This window comes from Nicotiana tomentosiformis, chromosome 12 (genome assembly GCF_000390325.3).
Source record: "Nicotiana tomentosiformis chromosome 12, ASM39032v3, whole genome shotgun sequence".
Classification (NCBI taxonomy): domain Eukaryota; kingdom Viridiplantae; phylum Streptophyta; class Magnoliopsida; order Solanales; family Solanaceae; genus Nicotiana; species Nicotiana tomentosiformis.
The window spans coordinates 6,352,012-6,377,849 of record NC_090823.1 but is presented as its reverse complement, the minus strand read 5'-3'; the positions used below and the strand labels follow the sequence as shown (position 1 = coordinate 6,377,849).

Below are 25,838 nucleotides of genomic sequence, written 5' to 3'. Positions count from 1 at the left end.
AGGAACCTACTGAGTGCGAGTGCCGAATGCTTTGTGACTGGGAGGCATGAGTGATTGTGAGGTATGCCCGAGTGGCATGAGTGATTGTGAGGTATGCCCGAGTGGCATGAGTGATTGTGAGGTATGCCCGAGGGCATGAGTGACTGTGAGGTTTGCCCGAGGGACTGTTTATGATTTCATCATTTTTTCTCACCTTACATTGAGTCTCTGTTTGAAAATCTATTGAAAAATATCTTTAAATGATTTTATTGGAACTGGGTTTAAACGAGATGTTTTGATTCAAACCCTGATTTTAAATGCATGTGGTATTTTACTGAGATTTCATTAAATGAACTTGATATGTTTTATTGCTCGTCACTACTGCTCAGTCTTTATTTATTGTTGTTACTTACTGAGTTGGCGTACTCACATTACTCACTGCAATTTGTGTGCAGATCTAAGCGTAGCTGGACACGGTAGCGGTTGTTGATCATTCTGGTTGAAGATTTTCTCGGGGATAGCAAGGTAGCTGCTTGGCGATCGCAGCCCCTGCTCTTCTCCCTCTTATCTTCCTTTAGTTGTATTTAGCTATTTTACAGATTATGTTAGTCTCGATATTGTTAAACAAATTGTAGCAGATGCTCATGACTAGTGACCCCCGATGTCAGGCTTTTCTTTTTCGCTCTTTTGTTTTGATTTGAACTCCTTTACGAAGGTTTTTACGCTAAATAGTCTTGAAATTACCTTTGAAATGAAAAATATCAGTTGCTTGAGAAATGAGTCGGCTTGCCTAGTTCAACGATAGGCGCCATCAAGATAGGGTTAGTTTGGGTCGTGACACCGGGGTAATTGGTTCGGGTCCGGTGAAGTTTTGAAACGAATTGAGACACTTAGTCTCCAAGATGGAAACTTAAGTTAAAATGATTGACCGGATGTTGATTTATGTGTAAATGACCCCGAAATAGTATTTTGATGATTCCAATAGCTAAGTATGGTGATTTTGAACTTGGGAGCGTGTCCGAAAAATTATTTGAAAGTTCGTAGTTAAATTAGGCTTGAAATGGTTAAAATAGAAATTTAAGTTTGGAAATTTGACTGGGGAATTAACATTTTGATATCGGGGTCGGAATCCGATTCTGGAAATTTGGAATAGGTCCTTTATGTCATTTATGACTTTTCTGAAAAAATTGAGGTCAATCAGACTTGATTTGATAGGTTTCGGCATCGAATGTAGAAGTTGAAAATTCTTAATTTCATTAAGCTTGAATTGAGGTATGTTTCGTGATTTTAGCGTTGTTTGATGTGATTTGAGGTTTTGACTAAGTTCGTATAATGTTTTAGGATTTGTTGGTGTATTTTGTTGATGTCCCTGGGGCCTCGATCGTATTTCGGATGGCTAACTGATCAAGAATGGGACTTAATGCATTGTTGAACTGGAGTCTTTTGGTGTAATCGCACCTGCGAGGGTCTAGGCCACAGGTGTGATGCCGCAGGCGCGGAGTTTGGAGGAAATGAGCAGGGGTCGCAGGTGCGAGGTTGGGTCCGAACTTGCAAGGTCGCAGATGCGGTGTTGAGGGCGCAGAAGCGAAAGGACCGCAGGTGCGATGGAAAGTTCCGCACCTGCGATTGCGCAAATGTAGGTAGTGGATCACATAAGCGGAGGCTCGCTGAGTAAGTGATTTTAGTAGGAGCACATGTTTTCCCCCAAAAGAGGATGTGCATGTATAAGCCCAGGCTCCGCAGGTGGGGAAATGCCTGGACAGTGTCTAAAAACGAGGGTTCCGGGATTTTTCTCATTTTGGACATTTTGAGCTCGGGTTTTGTCAATTTTTGAGAGGGATTTAGAAGGGATTCTTGAGGTGAAATTACAAATTTTGGATTATCATTAAGTATTTCGACTAGATTACATGTTTTTGAGGTGAAATTAGAGGATTTGGACAAGAGATTTCAAAATAAGATTTGATGATTTGAAGGTTGAGTTGATGTCGGAATTTAGTAATTTTGGTATGGTTGGACTCGTAGTTGAATGTGCGTTCACGGTTTCTAATGTATTTCGGCACAAGATATAGAATTTTAAAGTTCAAAGTTCACTAGGCTTGAGTTGAGGTGCGATTCGTGGTTTTAGTGTTGTTTGATGTAATTCGAGGCTTCGACTAAGTTCGTATGATGATTTTGGACTTGTTGGTACATTTGATTGAGGTCCCGAGGGGCTCGGGTGAGTTTCAGGGTGGTTTCAGACCATTTCTAGACCATTATTAGTTGCTGATTTTTGGCCACAGAGGTATGCATCGCGATCGCGGACAATTGGTCGTGATCGCGAAGAGAAATTTTGTTGTTTGGGCACTGTGAATCGCGATCGTGGAAGCCTTTTCGCGATCATGTAGAACAAACTTCTGTTGCACTGACCCAAATTTGGAAGCTTATATCTCGCAATATATAAGGAATTTGGAGATGATCTAAAAATAAAAGTCGTAGCCCTTTGTGTCTAGTTTTCAGAAAAGTAAACTATTTGTCATTTGGAATTGTGTAAAAAAGGTTATAATGGATACACTCTAGGCTGTCTGGGATGAGTTTGGAAATTCTCTGTTGCACAGGGATGCCTTTGGAAGCATATATCTCGGAATATATAAGGAATTGGGAGATGAGCGATAAAAGAAAGTTATAACCCTTGGTGTATAGTTTTCAGAAAGCTAAACCAATTGCAATTTAGAGTTTTGTACAAAACGTTATGACCATTATACTAGAGGTTGTCTAGAAGAGTTGAGCATTTGTTCTTCGTGATAGCGGAAGGTAAATTTTGGGCTGGAAAATTTTGTGCTTCGCGATCGCGAAGAGTAAATGACTGGACAGAAGATAAAATTGTGGGTTTTGATTTCTTTCTTTATTTTCGGATTTTGGAGCTCGGATTGGGCGACTTTGGAGAGGAAATTTTTCACAAAACTTGGGGTAAGTGTCCTTGACTCCCTTGTGATTATTTTTCATGAATTAATATTTGTTTTCGGTGTTAGATTATTGATTTTTCTAAAGAAATCGGAGGAATTTCTACAATTTTATAAAAATAATTTTTTGAGATTTGAACATCGATTCTGAGTCGGATTTGAGTGAAATTAGTATGGTTGAACTTGTAATTGGATGGGTTATCGGATTTTGTGAGTTTCGTCGGATTCCAAGATGTGGGGCCCACGAGCTTTTTTTGAGCTAAATTTCGAATTTAGATGGAAAATTAGCATTTTCTTATGGAATTAATTCCAATTAATTTTGTTGACTGAATCGAATTAATTGTGGCTATATTTGAGGGGTTCAGAGGCAAATTCACGACGCAAAGGCATACCGGATTAAAGAATTACTCGGTTTGAAGTAAGTAACATTTCTAAACTTGGTTCTGAGGGTATGAATCCCCAAATTTGGTATGATATAAATTGTTAAAGGTGACTCACACGATAGGCGACGAACATATAGACGTGCACCACAGAAATTGTGTCTTGAATAAATTCTGTGACGTTGTAAAATTAAAGAATCATGTTATTATCTGAACATGGGGCATGTGTTAGAGGAATTAAGTTGAGGCTAGTAATAAAGATCATGTTTAGGCTATGTGCCGATATTTTAGGACCCATGGGGTCGTTATGCTATTGAATTAATTGTTCTAAAATATACATTTCACATTCAGTAATAATTGTCCATTGTGAGGATATTTATGGGATTGAGCTGCGCAACGCAGCATGCCATTTGGCTTTATACATGTTATTATTAATGGATCGGGGTTGTCCGCCTGCAGCAGGCAGAATGGCTTTATACATTATTATTATTCTGGATCGGGGTTGCCCGCTTGTAGCATGCCTTATTGGCTTTACTATTTTATGGATCGGGGTTGCCCGCCTGCAACAGGCCTTATTGGCTTTACTATTTTATGGATCGGGGTTGCCCGCCTACAATAGGCCTTATTGGCTTTATTATTAAATGGATCGGGGCTGTCCGCCTACAGTAGACCTCATTGTCTTTATTATTATACGGATCGGGACTGCCCGCTGCAGTAGGCCATATTGGCTTTATATCATGCTTGGGCTGAAGGAGCCCCTCCGAGAATCTACACACACACCCAGTGAGCGCGGTCGAGTTATAGCGCTTGGGCTGAAGGAGCCCCTCCGGAGTCTGTACACCCCAGTGAGCATAGATTATTATATATATTCGGGATGGATTTCCCAGGGCATGGACTTGCCTTACTTACTGCTTATATATATGTTTGGGATGGATTTTCCTAGGGCATGAACTTGCCTTACTTACTTATATTGTAATGAATTTACCTGGACATGGATCTTGTCCGTATCATTTGCATTTGGGGATAAATTACCCCAAGGCTGGATTGGCCATACGGTACTAAATAACTTAATGTCAGTCGATGTGTATATATATACGGGTTGGAACACCCCCGGGGCTGTTCTGGCCATAAACTGTACCGACTGACAGAATAATTGGTGACCAGTATCTACAGGAGGTCTTGCTACTGAGATGTCATATTTCTTTATATCATGCAGTATTGATCTATTTCACTTGTACTGAGTTTATCTGTTGAACTTGAAAGCATGCCTACATTTCTGTACCATTATTTTTACTAGATTGTACCTGTGGAGCTCATCATTTCTTTCAGCCCAGAGGTTAGTCTTGTTACTTATTGAGTTATTGAGATAGGCGCCATCACGACAGGTGAGATTTTGGGTCGTGACAAGTTGGTATCAGAGCTCTAGGTAATATAGGTCTCGTGAGTCATGAGCAGGTTTAGTAGAGTCTTGCGGATCAGTACAGAGACGTCTGTACTTATCTTCAAGAGGGTGCTAAAACTTTAGGAAAAATTTCACTTTGTTGTATTTTATCATGCAGAATTGATTCAGCTTGAAGCATAACTCTTTTAATTCCTTCCACGCAATTGTATGCGTACATAAGCGCTCGGTATCAACTGTGCATCACTGGCTTGTGATTTTATGAACGAGGTTCAAGATGTGTATTTTGTGTTTTGGTGATGGGCTATTCTGGAGGACTTGAGACCAAGTTTAAACCGCAGCTTAGGCTCGGTAGCTTCGGTTGTAACCTGTACATTTGGACTCATATGTCTGGTAATGTCCCTACAAGTGGAATTTGTGGCTCGATGAACGGTGAAATGGCTTTGTGATGAGTATAATGTAACTGCAGGATTTGTTAATACGATTTGAATGTGACGAGAAGTGTTTCCTTGAAATGTAAAGGAAGGCCATTGGGTGCTTTATTTTCGTTTTGATGTGACGTACAATCTCGAGTGTGAATAATTTGAAAGATCTTTCACGATGTTAAATTTGGGGCAAATTAAATTTTTGTGTCTGGTTAATGAGTTTGGACTCAAACAGATTAAGTGATTTCATAGTAATTATGGCTGCGAAAGGGTATAACAAGATGCAAATTTGAGACTAAGCAGGTGGGTTATCTCATGCGGAGTAATTTATATAGGTGTGTTCCTTATGATGTGAATAGAGAGTTTCTTTTCTGCCAGTGGGGTGTATGTGTTGAGACTCGAATTTGAATCTGGTTGAGAAAGTTGACTTGAGTGTTAAGAGAATGAATGCGAGATTGGCGGATGATTGAGGTATTTTATGGTTGGTGTGTCTTGAGCTTGAGAAGAATTTTTGTTGAACTGGCTGCGGTATTAAGGCAGTAATAAAGTATGGGTATTGTGAGTTATCAAGTATTTTAATCTATGGCTTTGAGCCAAGTAAGGGAGCTTGCTATTGACAATTTAATTCATGGTTATGTGTCAAATGTTGTTTTTTGTTTTGGTCTGAAGTATACTTGGGAATCAGTGATGACTTGCAAAGGTGGAGTTAGAGAATGACTCGAGTAAGAAAATTTCTAGATATGGGTTATATTGCGCTTTATGAGTATATGAAAGTCGTGGGATGAGTGAGTTGTTATTTGTGAATGATGTAGCGCGCACGAAGTATGAATTTGATAGGTGGTATTAAAGTAGAGTTACTTCCTTGAGTGTTATTATGATAATGGGGCACATGTATTTTAGCCCATTTGGGCCGTGTAATGTGGATTTGAATAAAAGGGTTGACTCTTGAGAAAGTTCTAATGGATTCGAGATTAATATGTAACAATTGAGAATTTTTGACGGATTTGTTTATGGCTAAAATCTGAGATTTAAGTTGGATGGTGTCGAGACTTGTGGCATTTTTGTATATCATTATGGATTTTATGTTTCGGTATCAGGAAGGTGAATAAAACGGCCTTAGACTCAAATAAGGTATTTTCAGAGTGGGTATTTCGGTTGTGGTATTTATAGGGTTAATTATGATGTGGTGAGACTCCACAGATGTTTTAGTGGCAATATTCATGGGTTTTGGTGACCTACGTGGTTTGGTCGAGTTAAAGAAATTTAGTTATGATAGCTTGGTTATGTGCAAATGGATTTCAAAATATTCTTATTGGTTTCTACCATGGGTTGAACCGGAAATATTCTACCGGTATAGGGAACGTGTTGTGTATTATGAATTCCTCCTGGAAGGAAGAAAGATGAAGGTTACTGAATAACCGAGTATGTAATTTGCTGGTTACCCATAGTTGATAATGAGATTCCCGTTCTTGTCACATGATGGCATGATAGATGTGGAGTGTGGCGCATGATTAAGATTTACATGTAAAAGGTGGCAGTTTATTCTTGAAAGGAAGATCATGAATTTTAGACAGAATTGTCAATTTTAGATAATTAGATGAATGTTATAACTGCCCGATAATCCCAGAAAAGGGTGCACATTTCAAAAGGCGCATTGTGTTTTGACTTACGGATGTTCATTGGTTGCAATACTCACCTAGTTGATAAGCTGTTGATATTCAAATTATTAATATATGGCACGGAGAAATTATGGGAATATTCCTAGTGGGATTATCGTGCATGAGGGATGTGATAGCCATGCGAGTGCTGGAGTTATGATCAGTTAGGATGGTTCATGTGTACTTATTTAATTGTTCCCGTATGTTATGCTTGAATTAAAGGCATGTGGTCAGGCCAGGCGGATTATGTTATTGGCATGAGTTCTCCGTGCGGATCCATATACTGATATTAATGGCCCGGGAGTTGTCTGTGCGGGTCCAGATATTGATACTATAGCATGTGAGTTATCCGTGAGAGTGATGTAAATGTGAGCTCTAGAAGAGCTGGTTACTGTTATTAAAATTGTGTGTCTTGGTTCTACTATATATAATATGCTTATAGCATCACAGTTGTGGCTCTATGTTATATTAGTGCGTCATGTCTATGGAACAGTTGTGTTTAGTAATATAAGGTCATTGAACCTATAATGGGTACTATCAGGTTTGATTTCGGTATATTCGGGTGTATAATATTGAAAGTCGGCTCAGAAAGTGATTATGGTTCTGGTTGGGGCGAGAGAGCTCTGTGACTTGTTGGTCTGGTAAGTGGTCATGAAATTTTGCGTGTTTCTTTTATTATCAATAGTGTACGAAGATTTTGGGATGGGGTTTGGTTCGATATGGGTTTAATACTAGTATTTGGTTGGTTTTGGAGTAGTCATTGTAATCAGGAATGGTGCTGCGAGCATGCGAGTTGTGTAATATGTTAGTTGATTATATCTGTGGTTATGGTTATGGCTTGATACAACTTGTTCAAACTCATACAGTGTGTAAATGTAAGAGTTGTGTCTTGAAAGAAATTATAAAGGTTGGAAATTAATTTCCAAGGTTAATGGGCCAAAGTTAAATCAATGATTTCATTGGTATTGTGTTGTCAAGCCTATATGGAATAGGGTGACGGGGGTTCACCCCCGGATATGTGTGTGGTAAGATGGAACAATTATTTGATGGCTTGGAAAAAACTTTTGGCACGTTCGAGGACGAACATATGTTTAAGTGGGGGAGATTGTAACGACCGTAACAGTCGTTTTGAGCATTTACGCTCCTTTCAACTATTTGAAGTCTTGAATAACTTCCTACGAGGTATTATGACTTGTGTGAATTGTCGGTTTTGGTTTTAAGGTATTTCAGAGTTAGCATGGAAGAATAAATTTTATGTTGGAAACTTAAGTTGAAATAGTTGACTGGATGGTGGCTTATGTGTAAATGACCCCAGAATATTGATGATTCCAATAGCTCTGTATGGTAATTTTGGACTTAGGAGTGTGTCCAAAAAATTATTTGGAGGTCCGTAATGGAATTAGGCTTGAAATGCCGAAAGTTGAATTTTTGGGAAGTTTGACCGAGAGGTTGACTTTTTGATATCGAGGTCGGAATCCAATTCTGGAAATTGGAATAGTTTCGTTATGTTATTTATGACTTGTGTGCAAAATTTGAAGTCGTTTCGGATTGATTTGATGTATTTCGGCACAAGATATAGAATTTGAAAGTTCAAAGTTCATTAGACTTGAATTGAGGTGCGATTCGTTGTTTTAGCATTGTTTGATGTGATTCGAGGCTTCGACTAAGTTCGTATGATGTTTTAGGACTTGTTGATACATTTGATTGAGTTCCCAAGGGTTCGGATGAGTTTTGGGGTGGTTTCAGACCATTTCTAGGCCATTATTAATTGCTGGGTTTTGGCCACATAGGTATGCATCGCGATCGAGGATAATTGGTCGCGATCGCGAAGAGAAATATTGCTGTCTGGGCACTATGAATCGCGATCGCGGAAGCCTTTTCGCGATCGCGTAGAACAAACTTTTGTTGCACTGACCCGAATGTGGAAGCTTATATCTCACAATATATAAGGAATTTGGAGATGATCCAAAAATGAAAGTTGTAGCCCTTTGTGTCTAGTTTCTATAAAGGTAAACTATTTGTCCTTTGGAGTTGTGTACAAAAGGTTATGATGGATACACTTTAGGCTATCTGGGAAGAGTTTGGAAATTCTCTATTGCACAGGGCTGCCTTTGGAAGCATATATCTCGGAATATATAAGGAATTGGGAGATGAGCAATAAAAGAAAGTTATAGACCTTGGTGTCTAGTTTTCAGAAATCTAAACCTATTGCAATTTGGAGTTTTGTACAAAAGGTTATGATCATTATACTTGAGGGTATCTGGAAGAGCTGGGCATTTATTCTTCGCGATCGCGAAGCATTTTCCGTGATAGCGGAAGGCAAATTTTGGGCTGGAAATGTTTGTCCCGAAGCATTTTCCGCAATCGCAAAGCATTTTACATGCTCGCAAAGCAGGTGAGATTATGACAGATCTGGTAGCTTCAACTGTTTCTCCAAGCTCCCAACTTGGTCTGAGCCTTGTCCAATCGACACTCGGGTTGCCCGGGCCTCCGCCCGAACATACCCACAAGTTTGAAATCATAAAACAAACTCGATCGAACTCTCGGAACGCTCGAAATAACATTAAGACTAAGAATCACACCCCAAAATCAATTAAATCAAACTTATGAACTTCAAGTTCTTCTATTCACTCAAAATGCGCCGAAACGTACTTAGACTACTCGGATTGATTCAAAATTTTATGCGCAAGTCTTAAATGACATTACAGAACTATTCCCGGTCTCAAAATTCCATTTGGACCCTGATAACACCAAAACCCACTCCAAACCAAATTTAAAGAACTTCAAAATTCTTCAAGAACCAACTTTTTATATTAGGCGCCGAAACGCTCCCCGGTCGTCCAAAACCCGAACCGAGCATACGCCCAAGCCCGAAATCATCACACAAACCTGTTGGAACCTTCAAATCCCAATTCCGAGGCCGTTTACTCAAAATGTTGACTAAAGTCCAACATAGCCTTTTAGGCCAACTTAAGGAATCAATTGTTCCGATTTCAACCCGAACCATTCCAAATCTCAAAATAACCATCCCCGCAAGTCATAAAATAGTAAAAGCACATACGGGGAGTCTTACTTAGAGGAATAGGGTTCTAGAAAGAAAAACAATCGGTCGGGTCGTTACATTGTCCACCTTTTAAGCAAACGTTCATCCTCGAACGGGTCTAGAATCATACCTGGAGTGCTGAACAAGTAAGGATATCTGCTTCGCATGTCCTCATTCGACTCCCAAGTCTCCTCCTCGACTGGTTTGCCCCTCCACTGGACCTTCACCGCGGAAATCCTCTTGGATCTCAACTGGCGATCCTTCCTATCAACAATGGCAAGTGGCTCCTCTTCATAACCAGACTCTCATCTAACTGAATCATGCTGAAGTCTAACATATGTGACAAGTCGGGATGATACCTTCGGAGCATCGACACGTGGAAAATCGGATAAACTCCTGATAGACTAGGAGGCAAAGCAAGTTCATAAGCAACCTCCCCAACTCGCATAAACACCTCAAATTGGCCTATAAACCTTGGGCTCAACTTCCCCTTCTTCCTAAACTTCATGATCCCTTTCATTGGCGAGACTTTTAAGAGGTTCTTCTCGCCCATCATGAATGATAAATCATGCGCCTTCCAATCCGCATAACCCTTATACCGAGGCTGTGTTGTGCGGAGTCACTCCTGAATCAACTTTACCTTTTCCAAGGCATCATTCACCAAATCAGTACCATGCAACCTAGCCTCGCCAGGATCAAACCACCCTATGGGAGAATGACATCGCCGACCATATATGGCCTTGAACGGAGCCATCTCGATGCTGGACTGGGAACTGTTGTAAGAAAACTCGGCCAATGGAAAGAATCAATTCCATTGCCCTCCAAAGTCAATCACACAAGCTCTGAGCATGTCCTCCAATATCTGAACTATTCGCTCCGACTGACCGTCGGTCTGCGGATGAAATGTTGTGCTGAGCTCTACGTGGATCCCCAAATCACTCTGTACCGCTATCCAAAAATGTGAAGTAAACCGAGGACCTCTGTCTAAAATGATGGAAATGGGCATACCGTGCAGCCGAACTATCTCCTGGATATAAATCTGGGCCAATCTCTCTGAAGTGTATGTAGTCATCACAGGGATAAAGCGTGCTGACTTGCTCAATCTGTCTACAATGACCCAAACTGCATCAAACTTTCGCAAGGTCCGCGAAAACCCAACTACGAAGTCCATAGTGATACACTCCCACTTCCACTAAGGTATAGTGATCTTCTAGAGTAAACATCCTGACCGCTGGTGCTCATACTTAACCTGCTGGCAATTTAGGCATCTAGCCAGAAACTCAACTATGTCTTTCTTTATCCACCGCCACTAATAATGTTGCTTCAGGTGTCGATTCATCTTTGTAGCACCTGGGTGAATAGAATATCGAGTAATGTGCGCATCCTCTAGGATCCACTACCTCAGGCCATCGATATTAGGAACACATAAAAGACCCTGGAGTCGTAGAAAACCATCCTGGCCAATAGAAACCTCCTTGGCACTACCCTATAGTACCGTTTTACAGAGAACCAACATGTGTGGATCATCAAACTGTCGAGACTTGATCTGCTCTAATAGTGAAGACTGGGCAACGACGCAAGTAAAAACTCGGCTAGGCTCTGAAACATCCAACCTCACAAGTCTGTTAGCCAAGGACTGAATGTCCAAGTCTAGTGGCCCTTCCTCCGCTGAAATGAATGCCAAACTACCCATAGTCTCTGCCTTCCTACTTAAGGCATCTGTGACTACATTCGCCTTGCCTGGATGATTAAGAATGGTGATGTCAGAATCCTTCAGTAAATAAATCCATATACGCTACCTCAAATTGAGATTCCTCTGCTTGAACAAATTCTGCTGACAACGATGATCTGTGTAAACCTCACAAGACACCCCATATAAATAATGCCTCCAATTCTTAAGAGTATGAACAATCGCGGTCAACTCCAAATCGTGCACTGGATAATTCTTGTCATGGGGCTTAGGCTGATGTGAAGCATATGCAATAACTCGCCCAACTTGCATCAACACATAACCCAAGCCAACACGTGATGCGTCTCAATACACGGTATATATCCTCGAACCAGAAGGAAACACAGGGACTGGTACTGTGGTCAAATATGTCTTGAGCTTCTGAAAGCTCACCTCACAATCATCGAACCAATGAAACTGAGCACCCTTCTGGGTCAATCTAGGCAATGGTACTGTAATGGATGAGAAGCCATCCACGAACCAGCGATAATAACCTGCTAACCCCAAGAAACTCCTGATCTCGGTCGCCGAAGTAGGACGAGACCAACTCTGAACTACCTCAATCTTCTTGGGATCCACCTTAACACCCTCGCCTTATAATACATGCCCCAAGAATGCCACGACATCTAACCAAAACTCACACTTCGAAAACTTAGCATACAACTTCTATTCCCTCAAGGTCTGAAGCACCACTCTCAAATACTGCTCGTGCTCCTCCATGCTACGAGAGTAAATCAAGATGTCATCAACGAAGAGAATAACAAAGGAATCAATATAAGGCTTGAACAACTTGTTCATCAAATCCATAAATGACGCTGGGGCATTAGTCAAGCCGAAAGACATCACTAAAACTCATAATGGCCATATCTAGCATGAAAGGCAGTCTTCGAAACATCTGAGTCCCAAATCTTTAGCTAATGGTACCCCGATCTCAAGTCGATCATAGAAAACACCCTATCACCCTGAAATTGATCAAACAAATTATCAATACACGACAACAGGTACTTGTTCTTAATGGTGACTTTGTTCAACTGGCGTTAATTAATGCACATCCGCAAAGTCCCATCTTTCTTCTTCACAAATAATATTGGTGCACCCCAAGGTGATACACTCGGCCTGACGAACCCCTTTGCTAGCAACTTCTCAAGTTGTTCCTTCAACTCCCTCAATTCTTTCGGAGCTATATAGTATAGTGGGATAGATATAGGTTAAGTTCCTGGAGCCATGTCCATACAAAAATCGATATCACGATCTGGTGGCATGCCTGGAAGGTTAGAAGGAAACACATCGGCGAACTCCCGAACTACTCGCACTGAATCAATTATCGGAGTCTGTACGGTAGTATCCCGAACATAGGCTAAATAAGCCAAACAACCCTTCTCGACCATATGTCGAGCCTTAATAAAAGATATAACCCAACTAGATGTACTGACAGATGAACCCTTCAACTCTAACCTCGTCAACTCTGGCATCGCTAAAGTAACAGTCTTGGCATGACAATCAAGGATGGCGTGATATGGAGATAGCCAGTCCATGCCTAGGATGACCTCAAAATAAGTCATATCAAGTAACAGAAGATCCGCACTAGTCTCATATCCACATAATGTAACCACACAGGACCGATAGATCTGATCCACAACAATACCCACAAAAGTGGACACATAAACATGAGTACCCAAGGACTCACGAGGAATATCCAGAAAATGAGCAAACAAGGATGACACATATGAATAGGTAGATCTTGGATCAAATAATATTGAAACATCCCTACCACAGACAGAGATAATATATGTGATCATGACATCTGAGGCCACTGCATCTGGTCTGCCCGGAAAAGCATAACATCTGGCTGGAGCGCCACCTGGCTGGCCTCCGCCTGCCTGACCTCCACCTCTGGGACGACCTCTACCAGCCTTCCCTCTGCCTATGGACTGCCGGACAGCTGGTGTGGCTGCTGGAGCTGTAATCATAGGCTGCTGACCCTGCTGCATTAACTAGCCCCAAATACTAGGGTAATATCTCCGCACATGACTCAATTCCCCGCACTCAAAACAACCTCTCGGTGCGGTGACCTACTGCCCCGAAGTCTGACCCTGATGGCCTGAATACCAACCGGAAGAAATCCTGAATAGCTGGTAGGCGATATGAACTCTCTGGTGGTGCTGTATACGGGGTCCTGCTGGGCTGGCGCCTCCCAAAATGACCTCTGCCCCCAGTTGGGGCACCTCTGAACTCTCCAAAAAAATGATACCTCTTGTCCCACTGCATCTGATCTCTACCCCTCTGACGGTAACCCTCAATCTTGTGGGCAATCTCCACTACTAGTTGATAGGCAGTCCTCATCTCCAGCTCTCGAACCATACTAGCCTGAATACTTGAGTGCAACCCTACAACAAACCTCTGCACTCGCTCCGCCTCAGTAGGGAGTATCATATGTGCATGGCGAGACATCTCAGAGAATCTTGCCTCAGAATCGATCACATACATCTGACCCTGCTGAAGCTGCTTAAACTAAAACCGTAGCTCTTCCCTATGAGAGGGTGGAAGATACGTATCCAAGAATAGGCGTATGAAATGGCCCCAAGTCATGGTAGGAGAATCTTCTGGTCTACTAAGAAGATAAGACTTCCACCACCTACGTATGCTACCCTCCAACTAAAAGTTAGTGAAATCCACCCCATGAGACTCCAATATGCTCATGTTGTGCAGTTTGTCCCAGCACATGTCAATGAAGTCCTAAGGATACTCATGTCGCTCACCCCCAAAGAACGAAGGGTGAATCCTAATCCATCTGTCTAAAAGCTTCTACGGCTCGCCGGCCACAGCTAGTCTAGTCTCAGGTACAACTGCTGCGACTTGCTAGGCACCGCCCATGGGAAGGGTGACCGGGGTATGATATACAACGGCTGCATGCCCAGGGGCCTGAGCGGTAGGGGTCTGTTCTCCCCTTCCCGCCTGAGATGTGGCTGGGTCTGCTGGAAGTAAACCGGCCTGGGTCATAGAATCCATGAACCGTAGCATACGACCCATGACCTCTTGGAAGCCCGGTGCCATCATGAAGTCGGTCGGTGCTGGCTTTGCTATGGGCACCTCGCCCTGCTCCTCAACTATAGGATCCTCCACTGGATTTATTGGCGATGCAACTGGGGGTACTCTGGGACATCCTTGTCCCCTACCTCGGGTTGGTGCCCTCCCCCGGACTCTACCTCAATCTCTAGCAATACGGGGAGCAGCTCTTCCCTAGTCAGGAATGCCTACTGTGCGCGTTCTCACCATTTGTGAGAGAATAAAAGGAAGAAACTTAGTACACCATCAACTGCACGATAGGATATGAATAAAGAGTACTTTCCTAACATAATATAGCCTCTCAAATATAAGTACAGACGTCTTCGCAAAGATTCACAAGACTCTATTAGACTTGCCCATAACTTGTGAGACCTACGTGAACTTAGCAATCTGATACCATATTGTCACGACCCAATTCCATATCAGGCCGTGATGGCGTCCAACCGTGGCTAGACAAGCCAACAATGATTAACTTAATAACATTCCCATTTTAACAAATTTCCCATGTAGTAATTTTACTTAATTTAAAAGATTTGACGAGAGACTGTTTTGAATTAATAAGTGAAGCAGGTAAAAATGTTTATAACCATAAGTACATAACCCAAAAAACCACAAGTCTACTAATACATGCCAAGATCTAGTGTCACAAGTTTGTGGTCAACTAGTAGAATATACAAAAGATGTCTAGCTTACAGTCCGAAATAGAATAGACAGAAACAAAATAAAATAGAGACTCCGACATGCTGCTAAACAGCTCAGAAGGGAAGCTCATCGTGGAATCTTGAACCAGGATCAAGAATGCGTGCCGAACGGATATCCAGATGCACCTGCCTTAGATCCTGCACAGTTAAGTGCAGAAGGATAGCATGAGTACATAAAGCAATATGTACCCAGTAAGTATCCAGTCTAACCTCGAAGAAGTAGTAACGAGGGATCGACTTGACACTTACTAAGGCTAATGATAATAAGTCAAAATTTTAACTAAGCATGGATTACAATAAATATACTAAAAAATCAACAACAATAGATGATAAATATCCTTTTCACAATTTTTAATCCCAAGAGTTAACATGCGCAAATAATGCCGAGGTCTTACGGCCCGAACCAACACAATGATATTTAAAATGTGCACTGCCGAGGGTTGAACGATGTGAACCATGGATGCATCTATTTAACCTGCCGAGGTGCTCGGCCCGCTCAAAAATAGAAAACACTTAAAGAAACACAAGTTTTTCAATAACAGTCAAGTGTCTTATTCATAACCTCAAACGAGTAAAGACTTATCCTTTTGGAATTCTTTTACAATTTATGGAACTATGATTTAAGCAATCCAATTGACAAGTAAAGGCGCAATTATTTCAAGTATAGCATGATAGGGGTCCTAGACTATGCGGACTTTAGCATGAATAGTATCTACGCACGAACTCTCGCCACTTCGTACGTACGTAGCCCCCCACAAGTAGTCACATATATTAGTTAATTCACCAATGGGGAAATTTTTCTCTTACAAGGTTACAAACGAGACATACCTCGTCTCAAAGCCCACTTCCCGATTCAAGAACGTGCTCAAACCTCTAAATTTGGTGCCAAACGACTCAAAACTAGTCTAACATTATATAAATTAATCAATCTATGCTCAAAAGTTCATATACCCACTATTAAAGTGATTACCCGACCCAAAATGCAAAATTCCTAAAATTCACCCACGTGCCCGGATTCCGTAAGATTTCGAAGAAAGTTGTCACCCATAACCTTAGGAACATAAATATATGGTTTTAATAAGTTCCATAACCATTTTCATGGTAAAATCCCTTCTTTTTAAACCCTAGGTTTTTCATCTAAACCCATAATTTCTAACAATTATCATGTTAAAATCCAACTATTATCTATGTATTAAACTCACATTAAGTAGAAATTACTTACCTCACAAAGCTCGGTCGAAATCCCCTCCTTAAAAGCTCTCAAATCGCCAACGACTGGAAGAAAATGTGATAAAAATGGCCTAAGTCCGTATTAAATGAACCCTCACTGCCCAGCGACTTTCGCACCTGCGAGGCCTTGGCCGCACCTGCGGCAAATGCCTCGCAGGTGTGCTTTTCCCTCATCTGTCCAGTCTCCACATCTGAGGACATAAGGGCCTCTTCTGTGAACCTTGCCGCACATGGGACCACAGCTCTTGCACCTGCGGTCACACATGTGCGCCCAATCTTCCGCATTTGCGATTTCTAGGTTGCCCTTGATTTCTCATTTCTGCGGCTCGTGGCTCACATCTGCGAGCCTGCACCTGCGGCTGGCCAAGCGCAGGTGCGATTATGATTGATCTGGGAGCTTCAGCTATTGATCCAAGCTCCCAACTTGGTCCGAGCCTCGTCCGATCGACAATATGGGCCCCCGGGGCCCCGCCCGAACATACCCACATGTTTGAAATCATACAACGGACTCGCTCGAACTCTCGGAACGCTCGAAATAACATGTAAAATAAGAATTTCTCCCCAATACTAATTGAATCAAACTTATGAACTTCAAGTTCTTGTTTTCACTCAAAATGCGCCAAAACGTACTTAGACTACTCGGATTGACACCAATTTTTGCGTGGAAGTCTTAAATGACATTGCAGAACTATTCCCGGTCTCGAAATTTTTTTTGGACCTCGATAGTGCAAAAATCTGCTCCAAACAAAATTTAATAAACTTCAAAATTCTTCAAGAACCAACTTTTGATATTAGGCGCTGTAACGCTCCTGGGTCGTCCAAAACCCGAAACGAGCATATGCCAAAGTCGGATATTGTCACGATCCAAAATTCATTAAAGGTCGTGATGGCGCCGGACACCACCGTTAGGTAAGCCAACAATAAATACTAAACTTTATTCTCATTTTAATATTTTAGAAATTATATTTTCCTTTAATTAAATAGTAAAAATGGAATATAAAAGTAAATAATAATATTTTACAACAGCTTCAATTACAGTGCAACCCATAATCGCCCAAAACCCCGGTGTCACAAGTGCATGAACATCAGTTAGGAAATAAAATAAAATACAACGTTTGTCCGGAATACAAATTTGGACAGCAATGAGAATATAAAAACTCTGAAGGAGACTCTGCTGGTTGCGGGTAGTGATATTGAGTGCAGCTCACCTAAGTCTCTGTATGCATACACTCCTCTGCTCTCACAAGTCCGCTAAACATAAATGCACCTCGAAGAAGTAGTGACGAGGGGTCGACTCCGACACTCACTATGGGCTATCATTAAAATGCCGATATTATAATTAAATATGAAATATATGAAGATACTGAAGGTTCAATAATCAAGAAGTAAATAAACATCTCTTTTATTATTTAGGAAGTCTCAATCAATGGTGTCGTCGTTTAATAATTTATATCTCAGGCAAACAAAGCAATATCAATTAAAATTTAGCTCCGAAGATCTATCATGCTCAAGTCATGCCGAGGACGTACGGCCAGATCTACCATATAAATATTAACTGTGCACTACCGAGGGTCGAACGACGCAAACCATAGATGCATCTATTAACCTGTCGAGGTGATCGGCCTGCTCCCATGAGAGTAGTGGAAATTTACTCCGCTCGCGGAATATAAATTGCGAAGCGGTTGCACATAGACTTCTCAAGTTATTACAATATTTCTTAATTCTTTTCAAAAATACAAAAGTTAAGTGAAAACTTTCAAATACCGAAATCCTCAATTTCAACTCTTTTCAAGGCAATTAATAAACACAATCAAATAATAGTATCAACAAGGCATGGTGTAAACCTAAAACTACCCAGACATAGGCATAACTAGTAGCTACGTACGGACTCTCGTCATTTTGTTCTTATGTAGCCCCCGCAAGTAAGAGTACACATAAATTCAATTCACCTGTTACAACCCAAATTCGCATACCTTAGATCACGTCGTTAGTTAGTAGACATAAATCCAAGAAGAGATTATCTTTGAGATGATAAGAAGTTAATCCTATTGGTCTTAAACGATACAAGGGTGTATAAGAGTGGTTAACAAGTATTTGAAGTTAAACGAATCAAGGATGTTGTAACCTGTATTTTCGGGTAACACTAGAGGTGATTAAATGTCCCAAGAGGTCTTGTTTTAATGTATTTGAATCATATAATATCCATATCATAAGTCTTGAAGTCAAGCCAGTTATGAAACAAAAGTCGATAAAAGTTGTCGCAACTTAGGTTTATAATTTTACTTAAACTTTAGGTCAAATGTTGCTGCATTTTTCTCCCAATGTGCTTTGAATTATGGGGTGATCTACCTATCCAATTGAAGATCTATGAGTCTAGTTTCCAACTCATTAAACCGTTCGTCGATACGATCTCGAAATAGAGAGATATTCGCGTTTTCGTGAGAGTGCGCCAAGCAGCTCCCTATGGGGCCCACATAGTCGGTTTAAGACATATGGATATATATAAGATACCTCAACCCCGTTTTAAGTCATTATTTTTCAGTATATTCAAACCTTAGAACCCTAAAAACACTCTCTCAAGGTTCTCTCATGATCCAAGACCCAAACAAAGTGCAAACAACACAAATCAAGTGTCGGGAATCCCGTGGCGCTAGTAAGTTTCTTGTTCTTCTTGTTGTTGCGGATTTGTGTGTTGTTCCAGCTCGTGTGGGAGGTGGTTTTAAGTGTTTTATGTTCTGAAAATACACCTTCAAGTTTTTAATATCAACCCTAGGTGATTTAAAGTCTTCTAAAGTAATTCTAGTGCCGAAAAACCCGAATTGATTGCTAGTTTTGCTTCCTTGTTCTTGTGGCAGAATTGAAGGGATATTTCGTGGAAAATTAAGGTCAAATTGGAGTTGTTCTTTCTGTTTAAAGGTAAGGAACCTCTTACTCTATATATATTTAATATTATCCAAGTTGTGGCTAAGTTGTTGAAGCTAGAACTTGTGAAATATATATCGAAAGGCTTGGTAGTAATGTTGTTGGTTGGTGGACTATTTTGGGAGGCTCAATATGATTATTAATGATGTTGTTTGTGCTGTTTGGTGATTGTATTGACTTGTGTGAAGTCATATAAATAGGGGAGGTGCTGTCCGTTTCATCGTAAAATAGGTTGCGGTCGATACATAATAGTTACGACGCTTAAACGATAATGATAGTGTCATTTCTTTTATTGTAGACTAAGGAGTCGTGACATTTGCATAGCTTGAGGTTGGGTAGTATATACAAGGTATGTGAGGCTATCCCCTTCATTCTTTTGCATGACTCCGATTGTACATAATGTAATGAACGAGCTCCCAAAGATACTCTACTCTTAGAAGCTAGCTGTACTTACATTGCTGCCCTTCTTATGAAACGATTGATATTGATGTTACTTCTCTTATTCTTATATTATCAATGTTGTTGGTAGTTCCTGATTCTTATAAGATTCTTGACGAAGAGTTAATCCTAATAACGTGTACGAAGGATACCGACCTTACGTCACTACGAAAGGTTCAAAATATGATTCCAACGAGTCCAGCATGCATCATATATATGTATCTATTTTACTCTACCGAGCCGCGCTATAGTCGGCCGGGTATGGCACCTATTGTGCAACCACTGATCAGTTGGGTTTTATCGAGCTCCACGTGGCCGGGTACGATTCTACCGAGCCCTATGAAGGCCGGGTACATTTTACCGAGCCTATTATGGCCGGGTACGATATGATGATGGTGATGCCCACAAAGGCATATGTTTTAAAAGTTTATGTATATATATGTATGTTCATATATTTCACGTCAGTAGCCCTCAGAGGTACCCAGATGTCACAGGTTGTATATTCTCTATCCCTGTTTACATTACTGTTCTTACTTATGCTTTCTTGTCTCACATACTCAGTACTTTATTCGTACTGACGTCCTTTTTATTTGTGGACGCTGTATGTCATGCTGCAGGTCCTTATAGACAGGTAGACGTAGCTCCCCCACCACAGTAGGCTGTCCAATTCAGCGGTTATTGGCGAGATACCTTCTCCGGACTTGCCGTGGTCTTGGTATGCATTTTTGTTATAGACATTATGGGTATGTCGGGGCCCTGTTTTGGCAATGTTGTAGCACTTATGTTCCTTTAGAGGCTCATAGACAGGTGTCGACTTATATATGGTTTAGAATGCCTTTTCGACTGATTTTTGTTGTATAGTCTTTCATGGCATCATGATAGCTCGTACCTTATATATAGTTCTTGACAGTCTTGTCGTCCCATGTTATGTATGTTCATAACATTATCTTTCATTGTTGGATGTTCATGATCCATGTCTTTCATTTATATTGATCTTGTCGGCCCTTAAAGATAATAAGGAAGGTTAGATAAAATGTACGTTGGTGCTCGGCAAGTATGGCCCGGGTGCTAGTCATGACCCTCCAGTTGGGTCGTGACATCACCTATGTGGTTAATCCCTCTTACAAGGTTAGCAAGGAGACTTACCTTGCTCCGAAATTTTAAAACCGGCTCCAACACATTTCTAGCAATTCGAACTGATGCCCAACACTCCAAAACTAGTCAATAAACGTGCAAATCCATAAATATAAACTCTAATACTTATTATAATCCAATTGATAACAAACCTAACCCCACTTGAAAAGTCAATAAAATCACCCTCGGGCCCACATGCCCGGATTCGGAAATTGTTTGAAAATAAACTTTATCCATAACCTTATGAACTCAAATATATGATTTGTTCCCAACTCCATGTCCAATTTTGTGGTCAAAATCCAAAAATACCAAATTCTAGGTTTTCTACAAAAAAATCCCATTTTCTACAAGTTTCCATGCTTAAATCCGTATATAAATCATGTATTTAGCTCACAATTTGAAGAAAGCACTTACCCCATTATAGTTGATGAAGATGGCACTCCAAAAGTGCTCAAAAATCGGCTCCCATGAACGAAATGAAGTGAAATTGAGCCAAACCCTCATTTTAAAGCACACTGCCCAGCCCGATGTTCGCACTTATGGTCCAATAGCCTCTCCTGCGCCTCCGCACCTGCGGAAAATCTATCGCAGTGGCGGCTCTACCTCAACCCAGCAGCCTCCGATTTTGCGGCCCAAATAGCGTTTTTGCGCTTCCGCTTCTACGGACTGCAAGTGCTTCTACGCTCACGCACATGCGTGTCCAAGTCCGCTTCTACGGCCCCAGGCCTTCTTGGTCAAAACCTCTTTTGCGACCCTCCTGGCCGCTTTAACGGCTCCGCACCTGCGGCCAAAACCTCGCAGGTGCGGTTACACCAGATGACAGCAGCTCCAGCATTCCTCCAAGCCCAAACTCGATCTGTTTACCATCCGAAATCCACCCGAGGCCCTCGAGACCTCAACCAATTATACCAACACATCCGAAAACACCATACGGACTTAGTTGAGCCTTCAAATCACATCAAACAAAGTTGGAACCACGAATCGCACCTCAATTCAAGCTTAATGAACTTTAGAACTTAAAACTTCTACATTCGATGCCGAAACCTATCAAATCACATCCGATTGACCTCAAATTTTGCACACAAGTAACATTCCACATTACAGACCTACTCTAACTTTCGGAATCAGAATCTGACCCCGATATCAAAAAGTCCACTTTCGGTCAAACTTCTCAAAATCCTTCAAATTTCTAACCTTGGCCAAAATGACCCCAAAATGAGCTACGGAACTCCGAATCCACTTCTGGACGTGCTCCCAATACTAGAATTACCATACCGAGCTATTCCCAGACTCGGAATCCAAAACAGACATCGATAATATTGAAATGCACTCCAACCCAATTTTATGAAATTCTTTCAAAATGCCAACTTCCACAATAGGCGCCGAAATGCTCCCGGGTCATCCAAAACCCGATCCGGACATACGCCTTAGTCCAAAATCATCATACGAACCTGTTGGAACCTTCAAATCCCGATTCTGAGGTGGTTTACTCAAAATATCCATCCATAGTCAATTTTTCTAACTTAAAGCTTCCGAAATGAGAACTTTCTTTCCAAATCAACTCTGAACTTCCGAAATTCCAATTCCGACCATGCGTACAAGTTATAATACCTAAAGTGAAGCTACTCATGGCCTCAAACCGCGGAACGATGTGCTAGAGCTCAAAACGACCGGTCAGGTCGTTACATTATCTCCTACTTAAACATACATTGGTCCTCGAACGTGCTAAGAACTGCTTCGAAGTTGTCCAAAATCATTGTTTAACACATGTTCACCTACATGTGCTACCACAACCCAGTTGAGCACATCAGCTCAAGCAAACCTAAAATTTCTCATTTTCATTTGGTCAAATAAGCCTTAGAGCCAAATTCCAACATCTGAAATCCTCTACTAGGTCTGTCTCCAACATGCAAATACCGTACCCATCACTACACGATGTGTCAATACATGATTGTTTACCTGTTCTGAATCCACACCATGCACTTCTTAATTCACCTGACCCTATTAACGCTCTCTGACAATAATAGTCACAATTCCACGAATCTAATGCCCACAACACACTCCATGACACATATAAGTTTTGTTCCAACTTTTGCAATACTTCCACAACGGAATAGATGTGTAGAAATGCATAACCAACTACCGAGTCAACAAATCATCAAGTCTCCCCTCCAGATAAGAACCATTACCTCATTGTGAACCAAATAACGATATTTGCTCTAAAATATGCTGCATATAAATCTAATCGCACTGATCCCAGGTCCAATAACCTCGTCTCACCCAGTACAAGATGATCATGCAATAAGCCACCTCAAACACTGCCAAAAGTCTCATATGATGCCTCAATGTTCCAACATGCTATAAACTCGTATGTGATACACAAGTGAACGAACTCTTGAAAGAACTACTCAACCCAAATAATTAATTGAAAAAACTGAAAAGATAGTATGAACCTTCCTCGGAAAACGAGAAGCAATACACACAATAATAGGTAGGGGATACTGTACTCAACATCACACTGTTGCGGCGTGCTACTCAATCCAACTATGATACCTTTGCGGCGTGCAACCCGATAAACCATGATACCCGTGGCGGCTACCACCCGATCCAGACAATATACTTGTGGCGGCGTGCCACCCGATCCATACATAATAATCTATAAGAAAATACTTACCGAGCTAAAATGCTCATAACTACAAAATACTCGAATATCGACCATAAGTACACGGAGTACAATATATAAATCCTGGGGAGATGGATAGCGCCATACGCTTCGAAACTCAAGCACAACTGCGGTGCAATAATTGACCTGACTCTCGAGAGCCATCTTGATCTCACAATACCACAAATTACCCGGGATCTCAATAGGAGTGCAATAACTAAACCGCCTCACAACCCACATGACACAATACAGTATTACATGAAATAGCCGACGACGCAATAACATCCAATGTCCGAATACTCATCCATAAATAATGCTATGCTTAAATGAACACCTCTGGCATGATAAAGAGCCCACATTCACATTTAGGTCCACCCACGGACCTCAAGCCGATTCCAATTGTACCGCATTGGGCCAATAATCTTCCAGGGATCCACAATAACCCTTTTTTCCCATGACAAACAAAAACAACTGTCAAATTCGGAACAAAACTTCCACAGTCCACAACCAAATGAACCGATCTCCCTCCAGGCATAAATTCTCACATTGGCGATAGTACCACAATCTCCATACTTGGTTTCAATCTTTAATCAACTAAGTTACTATATGTCACACTTATATGATCCTTCTATGGGATACGCTCCCACAACCTTCCGCACTAGATAACAAGTCTGCACATCCATACCACTAGCACTACTAATGTTGTAAAGAAAATCAAGGATCCGCCAGTCAGAACACAAAGCCTCTTTCACTGGACACCGATCTCAGGTGACGCTAAACACAATACTAGCTCACTCCAACCATTTGAGCCCTTTCTCGCTCATTCGAGCTCGTGCTATTCCTGCCAATACCAAACGGCAACCTTGATCCTCAACATCCACTTCCCATGTGCCTAACATGCCAATACGCGATAGTACAAGAATTTTCACCATAACTACTCATCCACTAATAGAATAATTACTTCATCATATAGAAACATTTTACCTAGATCATCTCAGAAGAACCAATGCCACGCGTAATAGAATTCCCATAACACAAAAAATACCAACCTCGAGTAGCGATCTAAACCACCAAAATTCTTTTGGGATCCATGTACATATAACAGGCCATAACACTCGAATGCCTCCATAAAAAAATCAATTGCGGCGGCCGTCAAGCCCTACACTTACAACTATAAATCATATGTATAGCTTATCACGCCGAAGGAACTGATCATTGTCACCATCATGTCAATTCAACCATTGCTAACCATTTCGTCTTCTTCTAATTTACTCTGGACTTGCCTTAGGAATAATAATAGCTCCATTTAAAACATAACATCCCCAAATCCGCGCTCATTCTGAGTGACCTTATTCCACGAGACCATGTTGTCTCTAAAACCCATGAACCATCTCATACTCTCCTTGTACGCATATCCGCTTCTCCAACTGGTACACCGATTCTGATAACTCCTATGTGAACCGAAGTTAATTTTCTTCCATTACTCCAATGCTACACCGCGGACGAATAATGATATAGAAAAATCCAAGCCCCAATTTTCATAATCCACTCCAGAAGCTAGATACTTAACCATACCACAGACTCGAAATCCTTAGACACCGCACTTTGAATTTTTGAACCCACTAGGACCATTTTTGAGAGTCACCCACTCTGACTTGTCCCCAAATATGATCAAACTCTAAGGCCCTGCTATAACATGAACACCTTCTCAAGAAACACCTGGCTGGCTCACTTTACCTGTACATCACATCTACACGAAGCATAACTCTAAGTCTTCCCAAAGCCTGAACATGAATCGATAAAGCCAAATATAGCACACATTCCCCAAATACTTTACTCAAATCACCACTGATGTTTTCTTTCTTTAGTTGTTATAATTCACAAATGTGACGATAACTAGAAACCTCAGAAGTAGACAACCATGCAATCCAATCGTAGACGGTGAGGCTCTCCCACTTAGCTTGAAGTTACAATTTTATAACCCTGGAACCTACCAAGATTCCTTCTTCTTCATTGATATGACCTCGCACCATCGACCCTAAATTCCTCGAAATCTTCCTATTAACCATTTCATGAACACTCTGAATCACTAACCGCATTTATATATTCGATCTCTTACGGGATAGACAGTAA

At 41.2% G+C, this 25,838-nt stretch overlaps 1 protein-coding gene across 1 annotated transcript; it reads right to left on the bottom strand.

Annotated features, from left to right (window-relative positions):
* Positions 1-12,760: 12,760 nt before the first annotated feature.
* LOC138902190 (uncharacterized) lies at positions 12,761-13,543 on the bottom strand. Its single transcript, XM_070190030.1, has one exon. It carries the CDS (start codon positions 13,541-13,543, stop codon positions 12,761-12,763), a length of 783 nt encoding a protein of 260 aa, XP_070046131.1.
* Between the last annotated feature and the right edge of the window lie 12,295 nt (positions 13,544-25,838).

Bases quoted from the DNA above. Each gene is read 5' to 3' on its own strand.
- LOC138902190 (XM_070190030.1), bottom strand. From the start codon at position 13,543: ATGCAGCAGGGTCAGCAGCCTATGATTACAGCTCCAGCAGCCACACCA.